This window comes from Manis javanica, chromosome 5 (assembly GCF_040802235.1).
Source record: "Manis javanica isolate MJ-LG chromosome 5, MJ_LKY, whole genome shotgun sequence".
Classification (NCBI taxonomy): Eukaryota; Metazoa; Chordata; class Mammalia; order Pholidota; family Manidae; genus Manis; species Manis javanica.
Window position 1 is genome coordinate 102,319,655 of NC_133160.1, and position 25,825 is coordinate 102,345,479.

The 25,825-nt window shown below is 37.7% G+C and overlaps 1 protein-coding gene across 2 annotated transcripts; it reads left to right on the forward strand.

Moving 5' to 3' along the window:
- The first annotated feature begins 6,650 nt into the window (after positions 1-6,650).
- LOC108383489 (17-beta-hydroxysteroid dehydrogenase 13) lies at positions 6,651-24,456 on the forward strand. 2 transcript variants are annotated; one of them, XM_017640002.3, is made up of 7 exons: positions 6,653-6,985; positions 11,495-11,602; positions 12,497-12,628; positions 14,146-14,252; positions 15,953-16,090; positions 19,085-19,201; positions 24,225-24,456. In XM_017640002.3, the coding sequence occupies exons 1-7, from the start codon at positions 6,776-6,778 to the stop codon at positions 24,313-24,315; spliced, it is 903 nt and encodes a 300-aa protein (XP_017495491.1). In that variant the 5' UTR covers positions 6,653-6,775; the 3' UTR covers positions 24,316-24,456. The 2 variants fall into 2 exon arrangements, with proteins under 2 accessions (XP_017495492.1, XP_017495491.1); XM_017640003.3 differs by lacking the exon at positions 15,953-16,090 and having other exon boundaries at positions 6,651-6,985.
- The last annotated feature ends 1,369 nt before the right edge of the window (positions 24,457-25,825 follow it).

The window sequence follows — 25,825 nt, forward strand, 5'->3', positions numbered from 1 at the left end:
GCAGAAGTTTGAAAACTTTGCCAGCAGTGGGAGGGGTACCAGAGGGACAAGGGTTGGATGGAGCTGTCTCCACAGGAGAAAGGGCAAGTAGATGACACCTCCCCAGCCCTCCCTCAACCTGATGGGTCAGACACAGGTGCCCCAAATACTCCATTCCCCTTGCTACAGGTTCAGCCCTGAGGCACTTTCCTACACACCACCTTCTCACCCCAACAGGCTCAGACCTTTGCTGCATGGCAGGTAGAGAGAGACTTTGCTGTCTGGCAGGCAGATACAAGCTTTCCCAGCTTTCTCAGCCCAACATGGGAAGCACCTGTGGGAGGCAGCTCTAAGTGCTCCTTCCTTATCCAGAGTGGCCCAGCCTGGTGCCATGCACCAGAACTGCTGTTTGACTTCATGCAGGTGAGCCCTGCCTCAGCGAGACTGGCTGCCACATGACCATGCACCATGCTGGACCTGTCACTCACAGAGCAAACCACCCCAGAGTGCCATGTCCACCACACACACCTCATTAGCCCAATGGCACCATCATCACTGCAGGGCCCAGCCAGCAATGATCCTAGCAGAAGCACTGCTGCTCTGCTCACAAAGGGCTGACTGAGGTGCATTGCAATATGGTGGGACTGAGACCACTGCCAGCAGACAGAAAGGCACCCAGCCCATAGACCACCAATAGCAACTGGGCCTTCAAAGCAAAGTAGAACCATGCAATGGAGAATAAAGAGTCTTGAGCTTCTAGGCACAAAGGACACTTCTTCATAAAGCCATCACTCTCTACAGCAGGAAGCAGACCAGATCCATCTAATACATAGAAAGAAATACAGAAACCCTGACAAAATGAGGAGGAATATGTTCCAAACAAAAAAGCAGGATAAGACACCAGAAAGAGGACTAAGTGAAATGTAGATCACCCATCTTCTGGATAAAGATTTTAAAGTAACAGGTGTAAATATGCTCACTGATCTGCAGAAAAGTATTGAAGATCTCAGGGAGGACTTCAACAAAGACATGCAAGAGCTGAAAGAGAGCCACTCAGAGCTGAAGACTACAGTGACTGAAACGAAATATACAACAGAGGGAATGAATAATAGATTGATGCAAGTAGAGAAGACAATGAATTAGATGGAAATTAGACCACAGGAAAACAAGAAAGCTGAGGAACAGAGAGAAAGAAGAATATCTAGGAATGAAAGAATGATAAAATAGCTCTTTGACAACTCCAAATGAAACAATATTCAGATAATAGGAGTACTAAAAGGAGAAGAGAGAGACAAAGAAATAGTCTCTTTGAGGGAATAATTGTTGGAACCAATTTCCTTCCCCAATCTGAGGAAGAAAATAGACACTCAGGTCATGGAAGCTCATAGAGCCCCTTAAGAAAGAAATGCCAGGAAGAACACACCAAGCTATGTAATAATTATTATGACAAATATTAACAATAAGGAGAGAGTATTGAAAGCAGCAGAGAAGAACAAAGATTACTTATAAGGGAAACCCCATCAGGCTATCAGCAGACTTCTCAACAGAAACTTCACAGGAAAAAAGGGAGTGGCATGAAATAGTTAATGTTCTGAAACAGAAGGTCCTTCAACCAAGAATTCTCTACCCAGAAAGATTATCATTCAAATTTAAAGAAGAGATCAAACACTTCCCAGATAAGTGAAGGCTGAAGGAATTTATAACCACTAAACTTGCATGTTAAAGGGTCATCCATAGATGGAAATGTTCCTAAGTCTAAATAGTTTTCACCAGTGAAAATAAACCCACAGTAAAGGTAGTAGACCAATTACTTACCAAGCAAGTATGACATTTAAAACAAAACAAAAGTAGTAAAACCAACTATACACAAAATTAGTCAAAAAACACACAAAAAAATGCAGATTGTGACATCTAATACATAAAGTGTGAAGGAGGAAGAAGAAAAGTATTTTTTGATTATGCTTGAAATAGAGCAATCACTGTCACTATTCATAGATGACATGATATTATACATAGAAAACCCTAAAGACTCCACCAAAAAACTGACAGAACTAATAACTGAATTCAGCAAAGTAGCAGGATACAAAATGAATACACAGAAATCTGTTGCATTCCTATATACTAACAATGAACTAGCAGAAAGAGAAATCAGGAAAACAACTCCATTTACAATTACATCAAAAAGAATAAAATACCTTAGAATAAACCTAACTAAGAAGGTGAAAAACCTATATTCTGAAAACTACAAGACACTCATGAGAGAAATTAAAGAAGACACAAATAAATGGAAATCTATCCTGTGCTCATGGATAGGAAAAATTAATATTGTCTAAATGGCCATCCTTCCCAAAGCAATTACAGATTCAATGCAATCCCCATCAAAATACTGACAGCATTCTTCTATAACTAGAACAAATAGTTCTAAAACTCACATGGAACCACAAGAGCCTGAATAGCCAAAGCAAGCTTGAGAAAGAAGAGCAAAACCACCTGACTTCAAGCTCTACTACAAAGTCACAGTACTCAAAACAGTTTGGTACTGGCACAGAAATAGACCCATAGATCAATGGAACAGAATAGAGCCCAGATATAAATCCACACAAATATGGTCAATTAATATATGATATAGAAGCCATGGATATACAATGGGGAAATGACAGCCACTTCAACAACTGGTGTTGGCAAAACTGAACAGCTACATATAAGAGTATGAAACTGGATTACTGTCTACATCCATACACAAAAGTAAACTTGAAATGGATCAAAGATGTGAATGTAAGTCATGAGACCATAAAACTCTTAGAAGAAAACATGGACAAAATCTCTTGAATTTTCCTAGACACATCTCCTCAGGCAAGGAAAACAAAGTGAAAAATGAACAAGTGGGACTATATCAAACTAAAAAGCTTCTGTACAGCAAATGACACCATCAGCAGAACAGACGGAATCCTATAGTACGGGAGAATATATTCATAAATGACTCATCTCATAAGGGGTCAACATTCAGAATACATAAAGAATTCATTGCCTCAACCCCAAAAAAGAAATAACCTGATTAAAAAATGTGTGGAGGACCTGAACAGACACTTCTTCAAAGAAGAAATACAGATGGCCAATAGGCATATGAAAAGATGATTCACATCACTAATCATCAGGGAAATGCAAATCAAAACCACAATGAGATATCACTTCACACTGATTAGAATGGCCACCATCCAAAAGACAAGGAACAACAAATCCTGGCAAGGATGAAAAGAAATAGGAACCCACTTACACTGTTCATGAGAATGTAAATTGGTGTAACCACTGTGGAAAGAAGTATAGAGTTTCCTCAAAGATCTGAATATAGAAATATCATTTGACCCAGTAATTCTACTTCTGGGAATTTACCCAAAGAAAACAAAATCCATGATTTGAAAAGATGTATGCATCCCTATGCTTATCACCTCACTATTTATAATAGCTAAGATATGGAAGCAACCTAAGTGTCCATCAACAAATGAATGGATAAAGATGAAGTGGTACATATACACAATGGAATATTATTCAGCCATAAAAAGAAAAGAAATCCTGTATTTGCAGCAACATGGATGTATCTATATCGTATTATGCTCAATGAAATAAGCCAGGCAAAGAAAAACAAATACCATATGATTTCACTTATTTGTGGACTATAAAAACAAAAAACAGAATGAACAAAACATCATTAGACTCATAGACACTGAGAAGTGACTAAGGTTACCAAGGGCAAGGGGTGGGGGAGGGGGATAAAAGGGCACAATAATTCACAATCACAATGTAAGCTGATCACAGGGACTGTTGAACCACTGTGATGTACAAAAAAAGAGAGAAAAGATTGCATATCAACTATACTTCAATAAAAAATAAATAAATGTTAACCACATGCTTGAGGAACAGGTTGTCATTTAATTCCCCCTGCAATCCTGTGTACTAGGCCTTTTTGACGAACTTGAAGTAGCTATGACGCAGCAGCAATAAGCAGGAACCCAGAACCTTAGAGGCTAGAGCCCTAACTGCTGGAAAGTGAATGAATGCTGTAGGGGCTCTGGATATTGTCTGTACATTTTTTAAAAAGGCTTACTCCAATTCAAGAATATCAGGCAATTACTGCTGTGATGCTAAGTCTGAAGACTTTTAACTGTTATTTGAATGAAGTTAATCCTAACTTTGAACTCACTTCTCAACAGTTTGGTGGGAAAATTCATCTTAGCCATCAATAGGCTATATCTGGCCTAAAATCAAAGAGGCTTGCATTGTCTTGGGATGAATGGGAAAAGACTCCTCTTAGTTATTAGCTATCATGGTACTCTGGATCCTAAACTAGGACCTGGATGACAAGTAGCTCTTTCTTTTGTGGGGTACAGAAATCCTGACTGGTAAGGAATTAGCCTTCTCTGGACCGTAAAGCCTCCTCTGAGCCCATGCTGCCATCCTGGGACCCTGCCATTGCACAGCCAGGACTCACTGGCCTCTCTCCTATTTCCTTTGAGAATATTGCCACGCTTGCCTTCAGATATACTCTTCCCTGCCCCTGTCCCCATGCCACCATTCTCACTTGCCAGAAATCTGCTCTTTTTAATGGAAACAAGGATTAGAAAGAGTGAGCAATCAGGCCAAAGAAAGGGTTAATAATGACCTTAAGTACATCTTAAACCCCAACTTGGCTAGTGAGTACGTGGCTAATAAGGATTTTACTGTGGGGAAAAGGATTCCCCCACAATCCTTTATTAAGGATTAATAATAATAAGTTATTAAGAGCCTCCTCTCCCAGGCTGAGTGATACATATACTGCCTTGAACAATTCTATGTGGTAGATATTATTATCCCCATTTTAAACATGAGGTAAGTATAGCCCATAGAGGTTTAACAAATGTACCTGAAGTAACATGGTTACCTAGAGGTCAAGCTGAGGATTTGAATCCAAGTTTGCTGCCCTCGGTATCCTACAGCCTCAGTGAAATTCTTGAGGAGTCAAACCATTACCCTCAACAAACTCTACTTCCTTTTACCCAAGCTTTCCTTGGTATTCAAACCATATTCCAAAATTAGCCAGTGACCATCTCTGATGGTGACTGATACTCTTTCAGCTAGGCATTATTTTAAGGTGGACTAGAATGCTGCAGTGCACATCCCTAACTATTCTACCTGAAAAAGGTTCGGCCTGGCTCAGCCCAACATCATCACAGTGTAAAGTACTTAAAAACTTAAACTATTACTATTATTATTTGATTTATACAACCATTTACAACTTGCAAAGCCACTTCATATATGTGCCCTCTTACTTGATCCTTATATCCACTGTGTTTAGGTCTGTGAAGGGAGGTGGAGCTTGTGATATGTGGTGAGGATCCATGTTGGGTAAAAACATTTTACCCAAAAGCACTTATTTTTATCTTGATTTTCCAGATAAGGAAACTGAGGCACAGAAAAGAATAAAAGGGACTGCCTAAAATCACACCACTTTTTTTTTATTGTGGTAAAATATACATAACTTAAAAGTTACCATTTTAACTATTTTTAAATGCAGAATCCATAGGGACAAAAGTACAGCAGAGAGAATGCAGTCAATAATACTATAATATCTTTCTATGTTGACAGATAGTAACTACAGTTATTGGGGGAAGCATTTAATAGTGTGGATAACTGTCGAATCACTATGTTGTGTATCTGAAACCAATATAATATTGTATATCATCTATATTTCAATAAAATAAATAAACAACTGTACAGTTCAGTGGCTTAAGTATATTCACATTGTTATACAACCACCACCAACATCCATCTCCAGAATTTTTCCATCACCACAAAGTGAAATCCATACCCCTTAAAGAGTAACTTCTCATTCTTCCTCCCACCACCTTGTCCCTGGTAACCACCATTCTACTTTCTGTATCTGTGTATTGACTCTTCTGGGTCATATAAATGGAATCATAGAATATTTGTCCTTTTGTGTTTAGCTCATTTCACTTAGAATAATGTTTTCAAAATGCATCCATTTTGTAGCATATATAAGAACTATATTCCTCATTAGGGTGAATAATACTGCATTGTGTGTCTATATCACTTTGTTTATCCATTCATCCACTGATGGACATTTGGGTGTTTCTAATTTTTTGTGTATTGGAAGTCATACCACTTTTAGGTGAAGATTTCTGGCTCCTTTCTAATGTGTTTTCCTTTATTATCACAGAGAGAATGGATTGGTTTACTTAACCTACAATCTCCTCCAAATGCAAGAGGTTTTCAGGGAAATGGGCATCTCATGTAAAATGATTAGCTAACTGAAATTCTGATGTTGAGCTTTCACGAATAAATGAATCAAACAAAACTCGGTTGGCCTTTAAGTGTCCTTAAGATAATATCTCTACTTTCTCCTTTTCCTTCATTAAAACAAAAACAATGATGACAACAGTATACAGAGAGATGCCAAGAGATCATTAATGATGCAATACCTCTAGAGATGCTACATTTCCAGAGGTGAAATTGCATGGTAAAACACGGTACAGAACTGTTTCTCAAAACTCAAGTCCAGAGAGCACGCTTTGTGTTCCCTTGTCCTATGCCAATCTGTTACTAGCAGTTGGTATCAAGTCAAAGTCTCAAGTTACAACCTCACTATTTGACCATGTGGGCAAAGTCTGCCCACAGATCTGGCTTACCTCTGCCACTCCCATCAACACTTGCAGCACAGCTCTCCCCTGGAGATCCACACAGAGGGCAGCTCTTTGCTGGGACTACGCAAGTCCTAAGCCCAAGGAGAACACAGAGCAGAGCCATGAGCATCGTCTTGGATATCCTCCTGCTTCTGACTACCATCATCTACTCCTACTTGGAGTCCTTGGTGAAAGTTTTCATTCCCCAGAGGAGAAAATCTGTGGCTGGTGAGATTGTTCTCATTACAGGAGCCGGGCATGGAATAGGCAGGATGACTGCCTATGAATTTGCAAAACGGAAAAGCAGACTGGTTCTGTGGGATGTTAATAAGGTAATAGTGCCTCTGCCCATCTCTTAAAGTCACAGTAAGACACGTTTTTTTTTAAACTATTTGACTTAGCACTTGCTTACATTTTTATTTTTTCTTTTTCAAAGTGTAATAACTAAATTCCTCGGAGCCTTCTTCTATGTATGTAGCAGGGTGGTTTGATGAGGGGAACATAACTGAGAATTAAGCAGGTTAATAACACAGACTCAGGGAACAGGCTAAGTCCAAGTTGTTTAAATCGAGATGTGACTTAATTTCTCTCATTCTCAGTTTCCTTATCTCTGAAATGAAGATAATAACTCACAGGTTGGGCAAAAACAAGGTTAGCAAACTACAGCTAATGGACCAAAGCTATTCCCTTGGCAGCTTGTTGAGTGAGGAATGTTTCTTGCATTTTTAAAGGGTTGTCAAAGCAAGATTCAAATAAAGAAAGAAGTACAGTCAACAGAAGCCCTGAGAGCCTCCCCTCACACACACACAATCCTAACATATTTACTGTCTCGCTCTTTCCAGAATAAATATGCTGAGCTCCGGGCAAAGGATTAACTGAATGAGTATTTTAAAGTACTTAGAACAATGCCTAAACATAGCAAATATTAATTGTGTTGAACAAAACCTCCATGCAGTGAGTCAGGCTTTCTTTCAGGCATTCATGTTTTCCTTGTACTGTTATTTGTAAATGCTAGGTTAACTACTCAAAATAAAATGGAAGTAATTGAAATCTCATATCATTTTCCCTAAACTTGTAAATTCTGGTATGGTCATGAAAATAAGCACAGAAAGTGTTTACAGCATTTTAAAATTGGAAAAAATGCTTAGTTTTTTTAAGAAGCATATTTTCCACAAATCACAATGAGATTTTGATTGCCATTATATTATCACTCTCTCATGCTCTTTGCCTTCATGCCAGGTTGGCACCTTCCCTCTTAAGGCTTTCAAAAATGCCTCTTGGAAGAATGAAAGTAGTTAATCACAGGTTAGTTATTACTGCTTCTTGAGTAGCCAGGGTAGAAGAACTTACCACCACTTACCTTGTCTGGTTGCCCCATCAGATGTCCAGGTAGGAGATGCTGAAGCAATCTTTACAGCATCCACTCGAGGGAAGGTGACACAGCCTGAATTATTATAAAGTAGAAGCACTGAGGTTGGTTTTAGGACAATATAGACAGGGAGGTAATAAGAGTCTCACTTCCAAAGATTTTTTTTCCTCTTGATTTTCTTGGGTTATTTTTTAGATGCCCTAAAAAATTCAGAGTACATTCAATTTCATAGTCCATAGTCCAGCGCTAGGGTTACTACAGGGATTTTACTCTAGAGAAAGTCAAACAGGAAAAGCTAAAAGGAAAAAAAAATCTCTCCTGAACTTAGGAAACAAGTTCTTCTCTTTCTAGACTGTAAAGAATATTATACAAGAAAAAGTTGAGAGGTTTTTATATGAAGTATATGGATATTTATATAATAGATGAGTTGATACACATGAAAATGATTTGGTTCTTGACGAGATGCCAATGAACTTTCTAAAAGAGGACAAGAATTTACAAATTGAGAAAATTGTTCTCAGGCATTTATAAGAAAAATATAAATAAGTATAAATCCATGAAAAAGGTTTGATGAAATGTCACTTTTGGATCTCTTTCCATGTGTGTATATTTGGAGAGGACTGGTATGTATCACATTTTTCTAATTCCAGTGACAAGAAATAAAAATGGCTATTTAAGATTCTGCCTGAAAGATGGGTCACCTAACCTCACAGAGTCTCTTTGAATCCTTGAATTTTATAGTTAAACATTTAAGGTGTTAAATGATTCACTCTGAGTATAAATGTAAATCATATCTCCACCTGTGGAAGGTGCCAGCTCTCTTGTTACGGTTGGCTTTTCTTGCCTTACAAGATGAGACATGTTAGCAATTGTCCTCATTCAATCGAAACTGCTGCTTTAGGAACACTGTGGTAAATGGTATACCCAAGGCACACTAGAGCTGAAGCCAAATAAAGCGAGCAAACATTGTGTTGCCAGGCAGCAGCATCTGGAGAGGTCTGTCCCTGCTCACTAGGGGAAAACTCAGCCTGAATTGGGGAGGGTTCTTAGGGTTCTTGACTCTGGGCGAAAATGGATTCTGGAACAGTGTAGGTGAGGAAGCAATTCATTAAAGCAAGAGCAGCAGGGAATGGCAGCTGCCTTGCAGGCAGCAGAGAACAGGGAAGTGCAGAGAGAAAGAGGGAAAGTTCTCAGCCTGGGGTAGATTCCCTTGCTAACTCCTGAAGGCAGGGTCACCGGGCATCGTGTGTCCGCTTGGGTCTGCACAGCATGGGGACTGGCCCCTACCACTCCAGGATTTGGGAGAGCTGCAGAGCACAGGATGGAGTGAAGTTATGTTCTGAGAACTTCCCAAAGAAAGGAGATTTGAATTCAGGTAGGCTACGAACAGCAGATCACACAGCTGCAATTTCATCCCTATCAACCAGGCGATGGAAACAAGCAGGCCCAAATCTGAGCTCTTAACAGCTCCTTCCTACTTATCAGGAGTAAAGCAGAGACAAAGTGAAGACTTAGAAATAAAATGAAATAACAAAGAGTCAAAGTACAATAATTTGAGCAGTGAGAAAGCTTTATTTGAAAGTACGCACTTAAGGAAAGGAAAGTGTCCTCAGAATGGAGGTGCACTGAATGGTTGTCTTTAAGGTTTCCAAGAATGAGGTAAAGAGCAGAGGAGAGGTTGCTGGCCATCGGCTTGACTTGTGGTCTCAAAGTGCTTATCGCTGGTAAGCGACACATGTCTCCTCTCCTCTATTATCAATCCTCCAGCTAATTTTGCTAAATAAACCCAACACACGGGATTTATTTATCCTGTTCTCTATGATAGTGGTTACCCTCAAGCTGTGGGGACATAACAGTTAAGACTGCTTGCTCTGCCTTAAGGTAGGTTGTTGGGTTATTGTCTGATTACCAGAGAATATGTTAGGAATCTTACTTCTCAACTCTCCACTTTTTAAAATGGAATCTTAGCCTTGAGGGAGGGTCCCTCCTGTTCTTACTATACTGTTTATATCTCAGCATTTTTTCATCATAGGCAGGAAAAGTTAATCATGATGCTTGTCCCATGTCCCTGCCTGCCTCAATTGCTCACACAAAGACAAGATGTTACATTTTGCAGTGCTCCAGCTGTTTTAATTCTTCAATCAAAGCATGTGAAGAAAGCTCTAGTTACTAATGCCCTCCACCAACTTTGAATCTAGAGACAAAAGAGCGTGTAGTGGTTCTTGTAATGTGGCAATGAGCAGGCTACCAGCTGAAGCTTAAATCATTGAAAGGTGCTCTCAATCCTCCATCATTATTCCTCTGCAACCCCTAAAAGACATAGGAGAGGACATTGGCTCTGTGACTGCGTGTTCTAATTTCTGTTTGGGTATGTTCTTTGGGATTTCAGGTCTCTGCTCCAGCGTTTAGCACATGGGAGTGGAATACAAAGGACCTGGAGGAGGCGACACTGGCTAAGGGAAACCACCTGCCACTCAGGGACCACCCCAAATATCAGCCACACCACTAACACCCTGATGTGCGAAAAGGGCTTTTAAGCTGTCCTTGCCTCTTCATCACAGAGAAGAATTTACAAATTGTTAGAGGAAAAAGTATAATTTTTAAAACCCTGTGATCTCTATAAAAATCCAGAGATGTCAAAACTCAAAAAGAATTCTAATTTTCCAGAAATGCAGATCAAGAAACATCAGGGAAATTCTTTCTTAGGAAAGAGGTCTCTGAATTTAGGCTGAAAATAATTTGCTCTGTCTACATGTCTTGGAGTTATGAACAAAGTTGTCACATTGATGAGAATCTATCCAGGGGTGTTTGCTCATTTTCAGTCCTGAAGACTTGAAGAATAGCAACATTGTGTCCAGTGAAATCCTTCCTCAAACAAGGATCTTCCTCCTTCCCTCCTAGAGACTTAAGTCAGAATCATTGAGAAAAGTACGATGGGCAGAGGTATATAGTTTAAAATTACCACTAGATTAGAATTGCTGCTTGAAGTTTTACCGCCCACTACATAGTGGGTGCTCAACAAATATATGTTAAGAGAATTGTTGAGTTTTCTTTTCTTCTCCATACACAAACATCACTCTTCATAACACTACTGAAAATGTCTTTCAAGCATGTTCTTCAAGCTATGAGAGTAGCCTGCTTTAGAGACACTGCCTCCTGGAGAACCTGAAACCCAACCTGAAAAAATATGGAGAATTTTTTTGTTTTGCTTTGATGCAGAACAGCTGTTGAGAATGTAGCAAAACAAGATGAAAACACATAACTAATATGAGCAGCCCCTGGCAGAAAAGCCAGGCATAATCTCTGTGCAAATTAGGCAAGCAGTGTCTCTCATGACATTTTCTTACAAATAAGGAGCATATTTCAGGCATGAATTTTAATCTTAAAAAGAAAATTCTTCTCCAATGCATTCTCCTCCACTCTTGTCCCCAGCTGGCCTCCATCTCTCTGAATTTGTTCTTTCCAATTACAGCATGGTGTTGAGGAAACTGCAGCTGAGTGCAGAAATCTAGGGGCCACTGTGCATGTATTCGTGGTAGACTGCAGTAACAGAGAAATGATTTATAACTCTGTGAACCAGGTGAGACTTCAGGACACAAATTTATTCAAATAATTTTGTATGCACTGACATGGAAAATGAAAGTTTTCTTTATGACTGCCTGATTTAAATTAGATTTTTAACCTCTGCTAATAGACATAGTTGTGTGAATAAGGACATACACTTTTTTCTTGCATATATTCCACTCAACTCTGCCTATTATTATTTTTATTCATCATTTTCATTCAAATCACAAGTTTGAGCAGCAGTACAGAGTGACAGAAAAAAGATTTATCACCAGGAAAAAGAATCAGTTTCTAATTTCATTTCAGTCCTATTACTTTTTTAGAAATTCCTTTTTTTTCTTGAATGATTTCCTTGGTGGGATTTTATTTATGTTGATGCCAATCTAGTCTTCTATAGAAAATGTAATATTAGAATTATTATAACCATTTTAAAAGAGTAAATGTCAAATACAATGAACTAAGCACTCTGAAAAAACGATTGCATCCTTTAATTTATAATAACCTACCATAGCCCTATTAACCGCATTTGACAGGTGAGCAAATGGAGTTCAGAGAGGTTAAGCCAGACCAACATCATGTAGTTGGTGGTGGCAGGATTATCATTTAGTACTTTTAAAATGGTCAGAATTGATATATCAATTAATCAACACAAATAATAATTTTATTTTATTGATAAGCTTTAAAAATCGATGCTGCTATACTGGATACTGAAATTTGGATGTTAAAAAAATGGTTCATTTTTTATGACAGTGTTCCATTTGCATCCACTATTTGGGCTAACAGTCTTTACTGCCTGAACTCTAATACAACTCATTAAACAGATTAAATAATCTCATCCCTTCCCAATACAGCCCCAAAACTTTGATTTTGTATAACACACCCGACGAATGTGTTCCTCCCACTTCAAAAGGTAAAGAAAGAAGTGGGTGATGTAACCATCATAGTGAATAATGCTGGGACAGTATATCCAGCTGACCTTCTCAGTACCAAGGATGAAGAGATTACCAAGACCTTTGAGGTCAACACCCTAGGACATTTTTGGGTGAGTATGAGTCAGCAGCATTTCTGGTTTGTGCATGTCTGACACCTCCTCTTAAAGTACATGAAGTTCATAGTTGAGCTCACATCCTTCTGGCTGGAGACTGGCAAGTCTTTCCCTTAAATCAAGAACATCAAATTAGTTTGACTGGAAGAGCCTCTGAAGAAAGGGCACAGGGTTCAAGGGGATACAACTCATTAGAATGTAGGTAGTCGGTCTGTTTTATCCACCAATATCCAACACAAAGCCTGGCCCATATCAGGTGCTCAAAAATTATTGTTTGAGTTTTGCTAAGGGTTGTCAGCATACATCTTTTCAGTGTTTTAGAGGAATTATATACAGTGTAAAATTCACTTGTGACCTCATGTCCTGGAATTGTAGAACTGAAAGGACAGCAGAAATCACTACACAGATGTATGTAGAGGTTGTGGATTTTTCAGGATGGACTCTGAGACAAGCTCTAGATACGTGCTGGAACTCAGAACTACAGCTGTCCAGACCTCTTACAACTGGTTAGTTTTGTGAGAGACCAAAATATACCTTTGTAGAGAAAATTTATATGAATTAACCTTCCAGTGCCACAATATTAGTGTAGAACCCAAGGCAAATCTGGATTCTGGAAGAGAGAAGATAAAAAGAAATATCTCCCCATCTTCTCCTGCTAATAAGAATTGATTATTATGCTCACCAAGCTACCTTGAGACCACATGTATTAATTATCTGCAGCTACATAACAAATTACATCAAAACTTAGTGGCTTAATGCAACAATAAATGTTCATTTTCCTCTCACAGTTTCTGTGTGTCAGGAATTCGGGCACAGCTTGGTTTGGGAATTCTGCCTCTATGAATCTGCAGTGTCAAGAGGGTGGGTTTATAAAATTCTCACCAAATATTATTGATATTTCTCTCAGGACAATAAAGCTTCTCAAAGATAAAGACTTTTGTTTCCTGCAGCCTCAACATATAAAGCAAAATATTACAAATAGACACCAAATCTAATCTTGATGCACAGTGATTGTGGGTAACTATAGAACTCTGAGACTAAAAATAAGCTATATCTCAATATAGTATAATTGTTTTCTATATCAATTTGATATAGGTACACAAGATGTTACCTCATCTCAGAATGAGAAAGCCCCAAACCAGAAAAATCACATGCTACCAGATTGCTGTAGGGAATTTTTTCTGAAAACTGAATTTTTCCCTTAACAATATTGTTCATTAGATACAGCCATAAAGGAGATATCTGATTCCCTCTGAAGGAAAGAAAAGGGAAATATTGAGATGAGTTCTTGGCAAGTGATACTCAGTGCACAGCACTAAAAGCCAGTTAGAACCTGTATATTTTCATCTTTTCCATTTCTGTCATTTGTATGGATGTAATTATGGAATCTTGGCACGTATCTTATTTCACCGTAGAAGTTGTCTCAAATGACATTTTGTTTTAAGAACAAAGCTACCTAACTTGGAAACCTAACACCTCTGCCATCGTTTTTTCTTTCTGCAATGATCTGTAAGATCACAAAAGCACTTCTTCCATCAATGATGAAGAGAAATCATGGCCACATAGTCACAGTGGCTTCAGTGTGTGGCCACGGAGTGATTCCCTATCTCATTCCATATTGGTAAGTATTATTTCCCAGCAGTGCTGTATATTTTTCTACTTTTAAGGGTTTTTTAGACCTCAAATTCCAATCCTCATAGCAAGGTAATTTGTATTTACAAAGTTTATATGGTAGTTTAGAGCTAACTTTTAAAAATGACTTCTGCAACAAGGAAATTGTTTGTAATCATTTAAGGAGCTCTCTAAAAATTCCTCTGTTGAGCAATCAAAGACAACAGAAATGCCAAGCATGTATCCATGGAATGAGTAGATGTTGACAAAGGAAAGAGGGAACCCACAGACTAAGAAGCAAAACATACACAAGTCCCAGTGAACACAAATTGGTGCCAGAGCCCATGCCCAGGGTGAGCTAACCAGGGCGGTTCCTGGATCAAAACATTTTCCAGGGTGCTTGTGCCATGAAAAATAGTTGGTATGTAAGAGAGAGAGAGAGAAAGCCTTTACCTGACCACAAAATGCAGATAGCACACTCCATGCTCTACCAAGGATATAAAGAGAAGAATGTGGGAGGTCCTAAGGATACACTATTTGCAAAATCTTTTCCTTGTAAGCTCCTTTAATGGTACCTCATGTCCTTCCTTCTGTTTCATATCAACATCATGGAAAATTTTAACTTGTTAACATTTTTGCCACTTCACAACTGCCCACACATGAGTATCAGTGGGTGGGTGTGGGGATGGGTGGTTAACTTATTATTTCCTTGTACATCCATGTTCAAAGTTAAATTTAGTCAGAGACAAAATTATTTCTAACACTGAATGTAATCACAGGTATAGTTAAATTTCTATGTAGATTAAGGTGCACACATCTTAGTGCACACACATATGGTTGTTTCAAGCTGCCTTTACCATCTTAAAACATGAAAAAGAATTCCATAGATTAAACAATTGTTTTAATGCTTAAAAACATGGAAACCCTATGTAATAATCACTTTTCCTTTTTTTCTTCTCCTGTAAGAAAGCAGCTACCTTTTAACTTTATGGTTCTTATTGTTGCCTGAATCAAAAATACAATTAACATTTTTATAGATCCTTATATAGGCAGTGAAGTTACTATTCATATGCTATTGGATTTAATCCTCAAGAGAGCCTGTATTTTCTTATCTGCATTTAAAGATCAGGAAACCAAAGGAAGAATATAAAGGGATATGCTGAAGATTGCACAACACACTCACACGACCCAAATTCCTTTTACTCCAGATCTTCATAATGAAATTAAGAAGACAAAAGTGGCCTCCAATGTTAAGAGAGAAACTTTTGATAGTTATCAAGATAGAGGAGAAGTGTGTGACAAAACTTACAGAGTTTTGTCAATACAGATATTAGTTATATAGTTTTTTTTGGTATGTTTTCCTGATTCATACTTTTCAAAATGAAAACATCAATAAAAACTGATTAGAAAACAGTTGGAAGAGTAAATGGAAAACCTTCTGTGTAGGATGAAAAATGAGCTATAAGCCGGTCAATAAAAGTGATTAGGATTTCTTCTATTGCTGTCACTGTTAGTTAATTAAAAAATAGGTAAATGCAGAATTCTGTGAGATAATGTAAGATAATGTAATGAAAATGAACAAGCAAGGGGAAGATTTGGGGACTTGGCTTCAACTTGTTCTCACACCAAATCAACATCAGCCTCTCACAGAAAGCTGAGCCGTGTGTCCCACTTGCCTTTGACTAATAATGGTGGGTAATTCTCTTACAGTTCCAGCAAATTTGCTGCTGTTGGTTTCCACCGAGCTCTGACATCAGAACTTGCAGCCTTAGGAAAAACTGGTATCAAAACTTCGTGTCTCTGCCCAGTGTTTGTGAATACCGGGTTCACCAAAAACCCAAGTACAAGGTGAGCTCAGAATCATGTTAGGATGGAAATATGTCATAAGAAATGATACAAAAATGATAAGACAAATCTTTAGGTGGGGCAACTGAGAAAATTATAAAATAGGAAAAGGAAAAATATTATTTCTTATTAATGTTATTGTATTGCCCTAAGTTTTCACTTTGAAATTAGATGAACAAAGGGAAAAAATGCATTAGGAACTAGCAGGAATGATCAGCCACCAATGAATTAGAAAATTGGATTGCAAGGTTCAACACACATTCAGACACCAAGAAGGAGTGAGAGTGGGGTGAGGCAGACTGAACAGGCATGTTTGAGGGGCTGGTGAGGGCATCCTCTCTGGAAAACACACCCCAAAAATGAATGACAGCTAACACCTTCCTCTCCCATACTCCTCAGTAGAGTAAGAAATACGCCCCTTTTCCGTTTTCCACAGCACTGGCATAAAGGTACTCCAACGTTTTCCAAATTTGCATGATCCTATCAGCTATGCTGACATTAAAAATACTTGTTCTTAGGCTGTTCCTCAGAGGTTCTGATTCAGTAGGCTGGGATGAGCTCCAAGAAAAAAGTGCTTTGTTTACAAGCATACCAGGTGAGTCTGGAGACAGAGTTGGAAACCACTGATGTATTAAATATGCATTTAATAACCACATGCATTTGATCACTGCTATCACCTTGCTCTCCTTAAAAACACAAATGTCCCTGGGAGCAGCAATAAATTAAGACCCTAACTCCTTAGTCAAGGTGAATTTCTAGAAAACTTTGTCTCGGGTAGGGCAGGATTTACGACTGTAAGAGAGGAAAAATTGATCCTTAAAGGAGAGGATAAAAGCAGAAAGGTAAGGACAAGGGCCCTAAGATTAAGATACCTGCTTCACAAATGTGTTTCAATTCTAATATATATTCTGCTGCAGGTTAACAAAATATATAAAGCTTGCTAATCTGAAGCCAATTTATTACTGGAAGGGAATTTGTCCTAATATATTACTTCTAAAGAGCTAACAAACTCCCTTTTAAGCTCAGCCTCATTTGAAGCTATGACTCTGAAACTGAATTACCTGTGTTGGTTCTGGATCTGCAGTCACTGCCTGGCAGCAGCATCCATAACGTTGTTACACTGTTGATACTCAACAAATCCACAATATGTAAGTCAATATGTTACTTACGTATTGTGAACATAGTTAAGTTACTCTGGGCTCAGTTTTGTTAGATGGGCAATTGAGCCCAATAAAAATCATCTTGGTAAGCATTCTGGCTTTGAGTGTGCCAAGAGATCAAGGTCCAGTGTTGGGGAAGGCTCGACAGATTAAAAGAATAATGCTAATGTGACCTGGGTAGTGTGGGTGCCCAGGGAGAACATAGGGGCTGACGCAGGCTATGCTGAAGATTTGGGATTGTTCTCACCCAGACTGCTGGGTTCTGGATTTTCTTGGCAAAGACTAAAATGTCCATATGCTGATGGCAGGGTTGACTCAGAGACTGGGTGATGGAACCGGATAGGAGAAATCAGGAAGGAAAGAGGCAGAACCTTGTAATTTAGAAAAGTATTGATTTGTATTACTCTGCTGACTTGCCACTCAATACCATGGAAACCTCAATCACATAATAATTTGTACATCACAGAGTATCTCAGGGAAGGAAGTTATAACATCCATGGTTTATTTAACTCCTCTACACAACGTTTTTATTCACTGGCCATTCAGCCTATGTTAGATACCTTTGATGCAACATTTACAAGCCATTTGCATTTTAATTTTCAGTCATCATCTTGCACTACAGGACATTCTACACTGGGCCTGCAAGTAGGGAAGTCAGAGGTGACTCTCAACTACTAAATGCCCTCAAATCAATCTGGCTTTATGGGATACCTCCACAAGAAAGAAAGCATAACTAAATATAGAATTCTCTCCTTGGATCCAACAAGCCCTGAGGAGAAATGTTTTACATAGAGAAATTTTTTACATAGAACTTTTATATAGGAATGTCAAATGTACCAAAGGGGAGGTGTGTGGGAGGGCAGGTGGGAGGGAGGGAGAAGGGGATTGAGGGGTACTATGTTTAGTACACATGGTGTGTGTGGGTCACGGGGAAAACAGTGTAGCACAGAGAAGGCAAATAGTGAATCTGTGGCATCTTACTACACTGATGGACAGTGACTGCATTGAGGTATGGGGGGACTTGACAATATGGGTAAATGTAGTAACCACATTGTTTTTCATGTGAAACCTTCATGAGAGTGTATATCAATAATACCTTAATAAAAAATAATGAATAAATAAATAAATAAATAAAAGAAGATGTGGTACATATACACAATTGATTATTACCCAGCCATAAAATGAAGGAAATCTTGCAACTTGTGACAACATGGATAGATATACAGTGTATCCCACTAAGTGAAATAAACCAGGCAGAGAAAGACCAAAAAAAAAAAAAAGAAAGAAATGTCAAATGTTTTCTTTCTGTCCACGATCAGTCCTACGCAATACTATTCCTTGCCTGGCTTCTCTTCTCTACCACACAATTCCTCGTAACATTTTGATATTTTGACTGAGTGAGCCATGAAACACACCTACTAGATGGGAGAGTATAAGATTGTGATAAAAAAAATCAACATGATGTGTGGGATGTGGGGGTGGGGGCAAGTAAAATTTGTGCAATGAATCTGAAACCTTTTAAATCCTAATTTGGTAAAAGGAAAAGTATATTTTCCTGCCTTTGTTAATTAAACATCAAAAAGAGCCAAACATTTTTCTTCCTTTTTATTTTGGCTTAAAACAACAGAAATTTATTCTCTAATGGTTCTAGAGGCTAGAAGTCTGAAGTCAAAGTGTTGGCAGGGTCATGCTGCCTCTGAAACCTGTAGGGAAGAGTCCTTCCATGCCAGTTTCCAGCTTCTGGTGGTTTGCCAGAAATTTTTGGCATTCTTTGCCTTGCAGTTTCATAACTCTAATCTCTGTCTTCATCATCACACATTTTTCTTTTTAATCATAGGTTGTGGCCCATACTAGAGACAGAAGAAGTTGCAAGAAGCTTAATAGATGGAATACTTACCAACAAGAAAATGATTTTTGTTCCATCTTACATAAATATCTATTTAACACTAATGGGGTAAGTAGAGCACAAACATTTAAAATACTGAAACACCAATAGAGCTATCATTACAGTTTTAGTTGTGAAAGTTGCCATGGAAACTCCATGACTGGGGAGAACAATTAAGTTTCCTCTGCTGTTGCCTCACCCAGTCTATTAAAAGAGAATGATTCATTTTCTCTACCACATCTCCCACCTCTACCCAATCTTTGCCAGAGACTGTTGTAACTGAAGGAAAGACAATTTAAAGAGAATGCAATATAGTGAAGTAGCTAAAAATAAAAGGTGTATAAAAAAACCTGCTGAGGTTTGATTGAGATTGTATTTAATCTACAGACAGATTGAGGGAGAACTGACATATTAACAATATTGGGTCTTCCAAACCCAAGAACACAGAGAACATATCTTTTCTTTTTTTTAAATTTTCTTCAATATCTCTACACAATGTTTTGTAGTTCTCAGTGTAGAAATCTTACACATCTTTTGTCAGGTTTATCTGAAAGTATTTCATGTTTTTGATGCTATTATAAATGGCATTAAAATTTTTATTTCCCATTGTTTGTTGCTAGTATATATTTTATGTTTGCATTTTGATCTAGTATTTAGCAACCTTGCTAAACTCACTTCCAGCAGTTTTTTGTAGATTCTAACAGATTTTTTTTACATAGATGATGATATTATCTACAAACAAAAACACTTTTATTTCTTGCTTTCCAATCTGCTTAGGGTTTTTTCCTTCTTTATTGCACTGTCTAGAACACTCCATGCAATGTCAGAAAAGAGTGAAAACGTACATCCAAGTGTTCTCTTGTATCTTAAGAGGAAAATATTCATTCTTTCACAATTAAGTATGGTATTAGCTATAGATTTTCTTTCATACAACCCTTTATCATATTGAGAAGGTTCCCTTCTATTACTACTTTGATGAGAGCTTTTATCAAGAGTAGATATGAATTTTGTCAAATGCTTGTACTGAATATATTAAGAAGATCTTATAGTCTTTTTATTTTAGTTTCTTAATATGGTGAATTACACTGATTTTGAAGAATAAATCAACACTGCATTGTAATGTCTTTATCTGATTTTGAATCAGGTTCATACTGACCTCATGAAATGAGCTGGAAAGTATTCCCCTCTCTTCTCTTCTTCAGAAGAACTTGTGTAGATTGGCATTAATTTTTTCCTTACATGTTCGGTAAAATTCACCAGTGACACCATCTAGGTCTGTTATTTTCAATACAGGAAAGTTTTTAACAGCAAATTTAATTTCTTTAACAGCTATAGGGCTATTCAGGCTACTTCCTTCTTTTTGGTAATGTCTGCGTGTCCTTCAGGGAATTTGTCTATTTCAACTAAGCTGTTGAATTTATTGGCATAGCCTTGTTCATAATGTTCCCTTGTCATGCTTTTTATGCTTCAGCATCTCTCATTCCTGGTATTGGTAATTGTGTTTTCTCTCTTTTCTTTATTGTATCAGTTTATCTAGAGGTTTATCAACTTATTGATCTTTTCAGTGAACTAGCATTTGGTTTAATTGATTTTTTCTCTTTTGTGTGTGTGTTCTATTTCATTAATTTCTGTTCTGATCTTTATTTCTTTTATTCTGATTACTTTCCACTAAATGTTTTCTTCTTTTCCTAGTTTATTAATGTGGAAGCCGAGTCTACTACCTTTTTACTAGTATAGGAATTTAGTGCTATAAATTTTACCCACACACTCTTTTAGTTCCATCCATCAAATTTTGACATAACAAGTTTTCATTTGCAATCCATTCAAAAGACTTTCTAATTTCCTTTTTTGTATCGGTTATTTAGAAGTGTGTTTTTTAGTTTGTAAATATTTGGAGATTTTCTAGAGATCTGTCTCTTGCTGATTTCTAATTTAAGTCCTTTGTGTAACTTGAATATTTTAAATATATTGAGAAATGTTTAAGCCCCCAAAACAGTTTATCTTGTTGCTTTATGTGCACCTAAAAAGAATGAATATTTTATGGTGTTGAGTGTTCTATAATTGTCAGGTTAGGTCCAATTAGTTGGTAGTGTTCCTCAGGTCTTCTAAATCTTTACTAATTTTCTATTTGTTTTACCAATTTTTATAAGAAATGTTGAAATCGTGAGCTATAATTGTGTGTCCTTTTTTTTTTGCAATTCTGCCCATTTTTGCTTCATATATCTTGAAGCTCTGGTATTATGGGCATAAATACTTAGGATTATTATTTCTTCTAGATGAACTGACTGCTTTCCCATTTTGGAAATGAATTTATTAATCCCTGGTAACACACTTTGCTTTGAAATCTATTTTGTCTGATATTAATATAGCCACTCTAGCTTTAGACTAATGTTATCTTCGCGTATCTTGTGCTATTCTGTTACTCTTAAACTATTTAGTTACTTAAATTTGAAATGTGTTTCTTGTAGGCAATGTATAATTGGGTCTTTTTTTTAAATCCAATTTCACAATCTCTCCCTTTTAATTGGAATAGTTAGATCATTTATATTTAATGTTATTACTGATATAGTTAGACTTAAAGCTAACTTTAAGGCTTGTTACTTGTTTTTTATTTGTCCCATTTATTCTTGGTGTCTTTTTGCTCCTTTTCTGCCTACTTGCAGGTTAATTGAATATTTCCATATTTCCATCTTAATTATTTTGTTGGCTTATAAGCTATAATTCTTTATTTTGTTATTTTAGCTATTGATTTAAGGTTCACAGTATGCATTTTTAACTTATCACGCTCTCCTTCAAATGGTGTTATACCACTTCATATATAATCCAAGAACCTTACAATGGTATACTCCTATTTCTCTCCTCTCAGACTTTATGCTATTGTTGTCATACATTTTACTTTTATATGTTATAAATGGTTCACTACATAGTTATTATTTTTGTTTAAACAATTATCTTTTTAAACAGATAAAAATTACAAGGAAAATGCTTAAATGTTTACCTGTACAGTCAACATTTCTGATGTTCTTCCTTCATTTGTGTACATCCAGATTTTGATCTAGTATTATTTCCCTTCTGCCTGAAGGACATCCTTTAACATTTTCTTAGGGAAGGTCTGCTGGCTATCAATTATTTTGCCTTTGTGTGTCTGAAAAATTATTTTGCCTTAGTTTTAAAAGATATTTTCACTGAATATAAACTTCTAGGTTGATAGCTTTTTGTCTTTCAGTATTTAAATGATGTTCTCTACCATCTCCATGATTTCCATCTCATCTTTGCTGGAGACAATTCTAATTAAAGGGAAGAGAATTTAAAAGGAACACAGTTAAATAAAGTGATTAAGAATGAAGCTCTACCTGGGATTAAAAAAAATTCCCTACCACTTACTAGTTCTTCAACCATGGATGTTATTTAACTACTAGAGCCTCAGATTTCCTATGTATAAAATGGGGATGGTGATAATGCCTCCTTTCCAAGTATGCCGTAAGAATAAAATAACATAATGCAAGTAAAACTGCTGCCACTGAAAATATGGAAGTCAGATATTAAAGGCTTAGGAAGCAGAATTTATACAGCATGTTAAGGGAAATGGGGTTATTTAACCAAGGGAGATAATCTCCCAGCTTTCTTCTGAAGGATAGTTTAAAATAAATTCAGACTGAAGCAATGAAAGGATAACTATACTAACCTCAAAAAAAAAAAAAAACCCTAAACCTTTTTGAAACAAATCCACATAAACTGTGCCAAATATTGGAATAGAGCAATTCAAGAACAGGGAAAAACACTGCACTGCTACATCAATTTCAAGCTTCCATTTTTGCTTAAATAGATTAAATTAAGCTAGTATAACCTCGATCTCAAACAACATAATCTCATGTGTTGGCTAAATTAGTGTCTTGGTGCTAAGCACTGTAGAAAATGAATGGCATGGGATTCCTACTTTCTTAGGACTCAAAACAATTTATGTTAATGTTGAAAAAAAATCTAAAGTCATAGCAGACTTGCATGTGACTAAGACAATAAACAGTAGTTGTTCTGACAGCATTGGAGAACAGATATCCCTGTACAATAAAAAAGAGTCTCAAAATCTTTGGTATTATTGTGGAGATTCCATGTTGGTTTGTTACTCAGCAACAGTGACTTATTGTTAATCTTCTTTACATTTAATTCCTTTTACAGAGATGGACAATTTTGTGAACAGATGCAATCACTAGCATGAAGGTTTCTTTGTGAGGGTAGTTAAAAAGCCTATCTATGTTCTCTTTTTATAATTGTCTTTCTCCCAGCCAGATCTTCCCTGCTCCTTTGCTTATCCTCCATCTTCCACCCTAACCATCCTTCTAGGATAGGGGAGTAAATCACATATTGGGCAACAATACCAAAGTTATTTTCAATATGACTTTCTTTGCCTTAAATCTGCCTCCATATAGCCCCTCATATACTCTTCCTTTCATATGTGCACTCAAATCATACCATCCTTGAACACCCAGTTGTCCTTCTGAGGTTTTCTTTCACTAATCTAGTCCACATTAATTCTCACAGTTACATCCCTTAATTAGAGATGTTTAATATTTTTCAATGATTGTTTCAAGATGGTCATCTTAGCTTCTCAGCTAACAGTAGCCTCCTCAGAGGCAATAACTCTTTTTAAAGTACTTTGTCTACCTTATTATAAAGTGCATAATAGATATTCAGTACATACTTAAGGAAAGGTGGTGGGGTGGATGGAAGAGATTCTGGGCGTGTCTCTCTGTAAACTCTTAACATCAGGATTCATTGAGTTTCAGAAATAAGCCCAGACCTTCAGTTTTAAAGCATTATTTATATAAGATCTTATAAAATATTTTACTAATATAATATGAGAGGGTGAGAAGAGTGGTACATATCAGTGCCTTCTTTACATTTGCATGATATTAGAACTGTGAGTATTAAAAGACACACACAAAAAGAGAGAGAGATGTGAAGGGAGAAAGTAAGAACAGATGAAAATTAAATACAAACCAGTTACCTCTCAGTGTATTTTAGTTGACAACAAAACAGAACTCTGATATCAAAGATATTAAATTGAAATTTTTTCATCTTTTTTTTCATACAGATTTCTTCCTGAACGTGCCATTGCAGCTATAAATCATTTACAGAATATTCAGTTTGAAGCAGTGGTTGGCCATAAAACCAAAATGAAATGAATAAATAAGCTCCAGCCAGAGATGTATGCACCCTAATGATATGGATCTAAGTTTAGAGTCAATGCTTCAAAGCTTTATTTCACATTTTTCAATGTTGTTAATATTAAAAACACTGGTTTGGCATTAGCAGCAGTTGAATGAGCAAGACTAATTACGTGCCTTTTTATTTCTCAATAATATTAATATAGTTTTAAAAGTGATATCCATTTTTCATTCCATGCCTCTTGAAAGCTTCTATGCTTATATAAACATACTTAACAAGACATTTTTCTTTAAGATATTTCATTTCTTTCCTCTTAAAGGTAGACAAAGCTGGAGGGAGGGGGAGAAAAGATGGTGGAGTAGGAAGGCAAAGTAGAGACCTACACACACACACATGCACCAAGGAAGCAACTACAGCAAGTACCACTCAATCTGAAAATGACCTGAAGACTGCAGAACAGACCATTTATCCCTGGTGAAGAAGAGGAGACCACACAGAGAAGGGTAAAGTGTAAAAGCAACAATCAATCAGGACCCAAGCCTCTCCCCATCCCAGGCTACATGTGGGAGGAACAGGAATGAAGCAGGGAGGTGATAGGGGCTTAGGAACTCTGTACACCTGACCCTGGAGATCTACTCTGGGAAAATGAGTGCACATTGTACTGGGTTCTAGTGATTAGCATGGCAGGACACCAGGGACAGTCTGGAAGGTTGAGACTCCAGTTGCTTGTGGAGGACAGGCAAGATCCACCAGTCCCAATGAGCCCCAAAACAGAGGCAGCAGGCTGAAAGATTTGCCAGCATCAGGAGTTGTACTTGAGAGGTGAGGTTTGGACAGAGCTCTCTCTGCAGGAGGAAGGGCAGGTGATGATACCTCCTCAGCCTTCCCTTAGCACAACAGTCAGACACTCTCAGAAGCCTCAGATGCTCCATTTCCCTCACTGTCAGCTCATCCCTGAGGCATTTCCCTGCACCCTTTCAGCACACCCATCCACATGAACCAGCAGCATCAGGCTTTCTTGCCTGGAAGGCAGAGGGAGGCTTTCCCAGCTTTCTTGACCCTGTCTCAGCCCAATCAAAGAGGTGCCTGCAGAAACCAGCTCCAAGTGATCCTTCCTCCTCATGAGCAGCACAGCCCAGTGCCATGCACATGCCACACACACTGCATTAACCAACAGCCACACCATCACAGCTGGGCAGGCACACGGCAGCCCAGCCTACAAATGATTCCAGCAGAAGCCACTACTCTGATCACAAAGGGTCAGAAGAGGCAAGCTGCCAGCCACAGCTGACTGAGATAGACCACTGTTACCAGACAGGCAGAAAGGCAGCCCTGCCCATTGCCCAAAAAGAGCAGCTGGAGATCCACCACAAATGTGAACCTGGCACTGGACTGTAAAGAGTCTTCAGCCTCTGGGCATCACAGGATGCCTTCTTCATAAAGTCAGTACTCTCTAGACCAGGAAGCATAGCAGACCCATCTAATGCAAAGGAAAAAACACAGAAACCCTGACAAATGAAGATGCAG

Bases quoted from the DNA above. Each gene is read 5' to 3' on its own strand.
- LOC108383489 (XM_017640002.3), top strand. From the start codon at position 6,776: ATGAGCATCGTCTTGGATATCCTCCTGCTTCTGACTACCATCATCTAC. The intron at 14,253-15,952 runs GTAAGTATTATT...ATTCTCTTACAG, and splicing joins CCCTATCTCATTCCATATTG to TTCCAGCAAATTTGCTGCTG. The intron at 19,202-24,224 runs GTAAGTAGAGCA...TTTTTCATACAG, and splicing joins ATCTATTTAACACTAATGGG to ATTTCTTCCTGAACGTGCCA.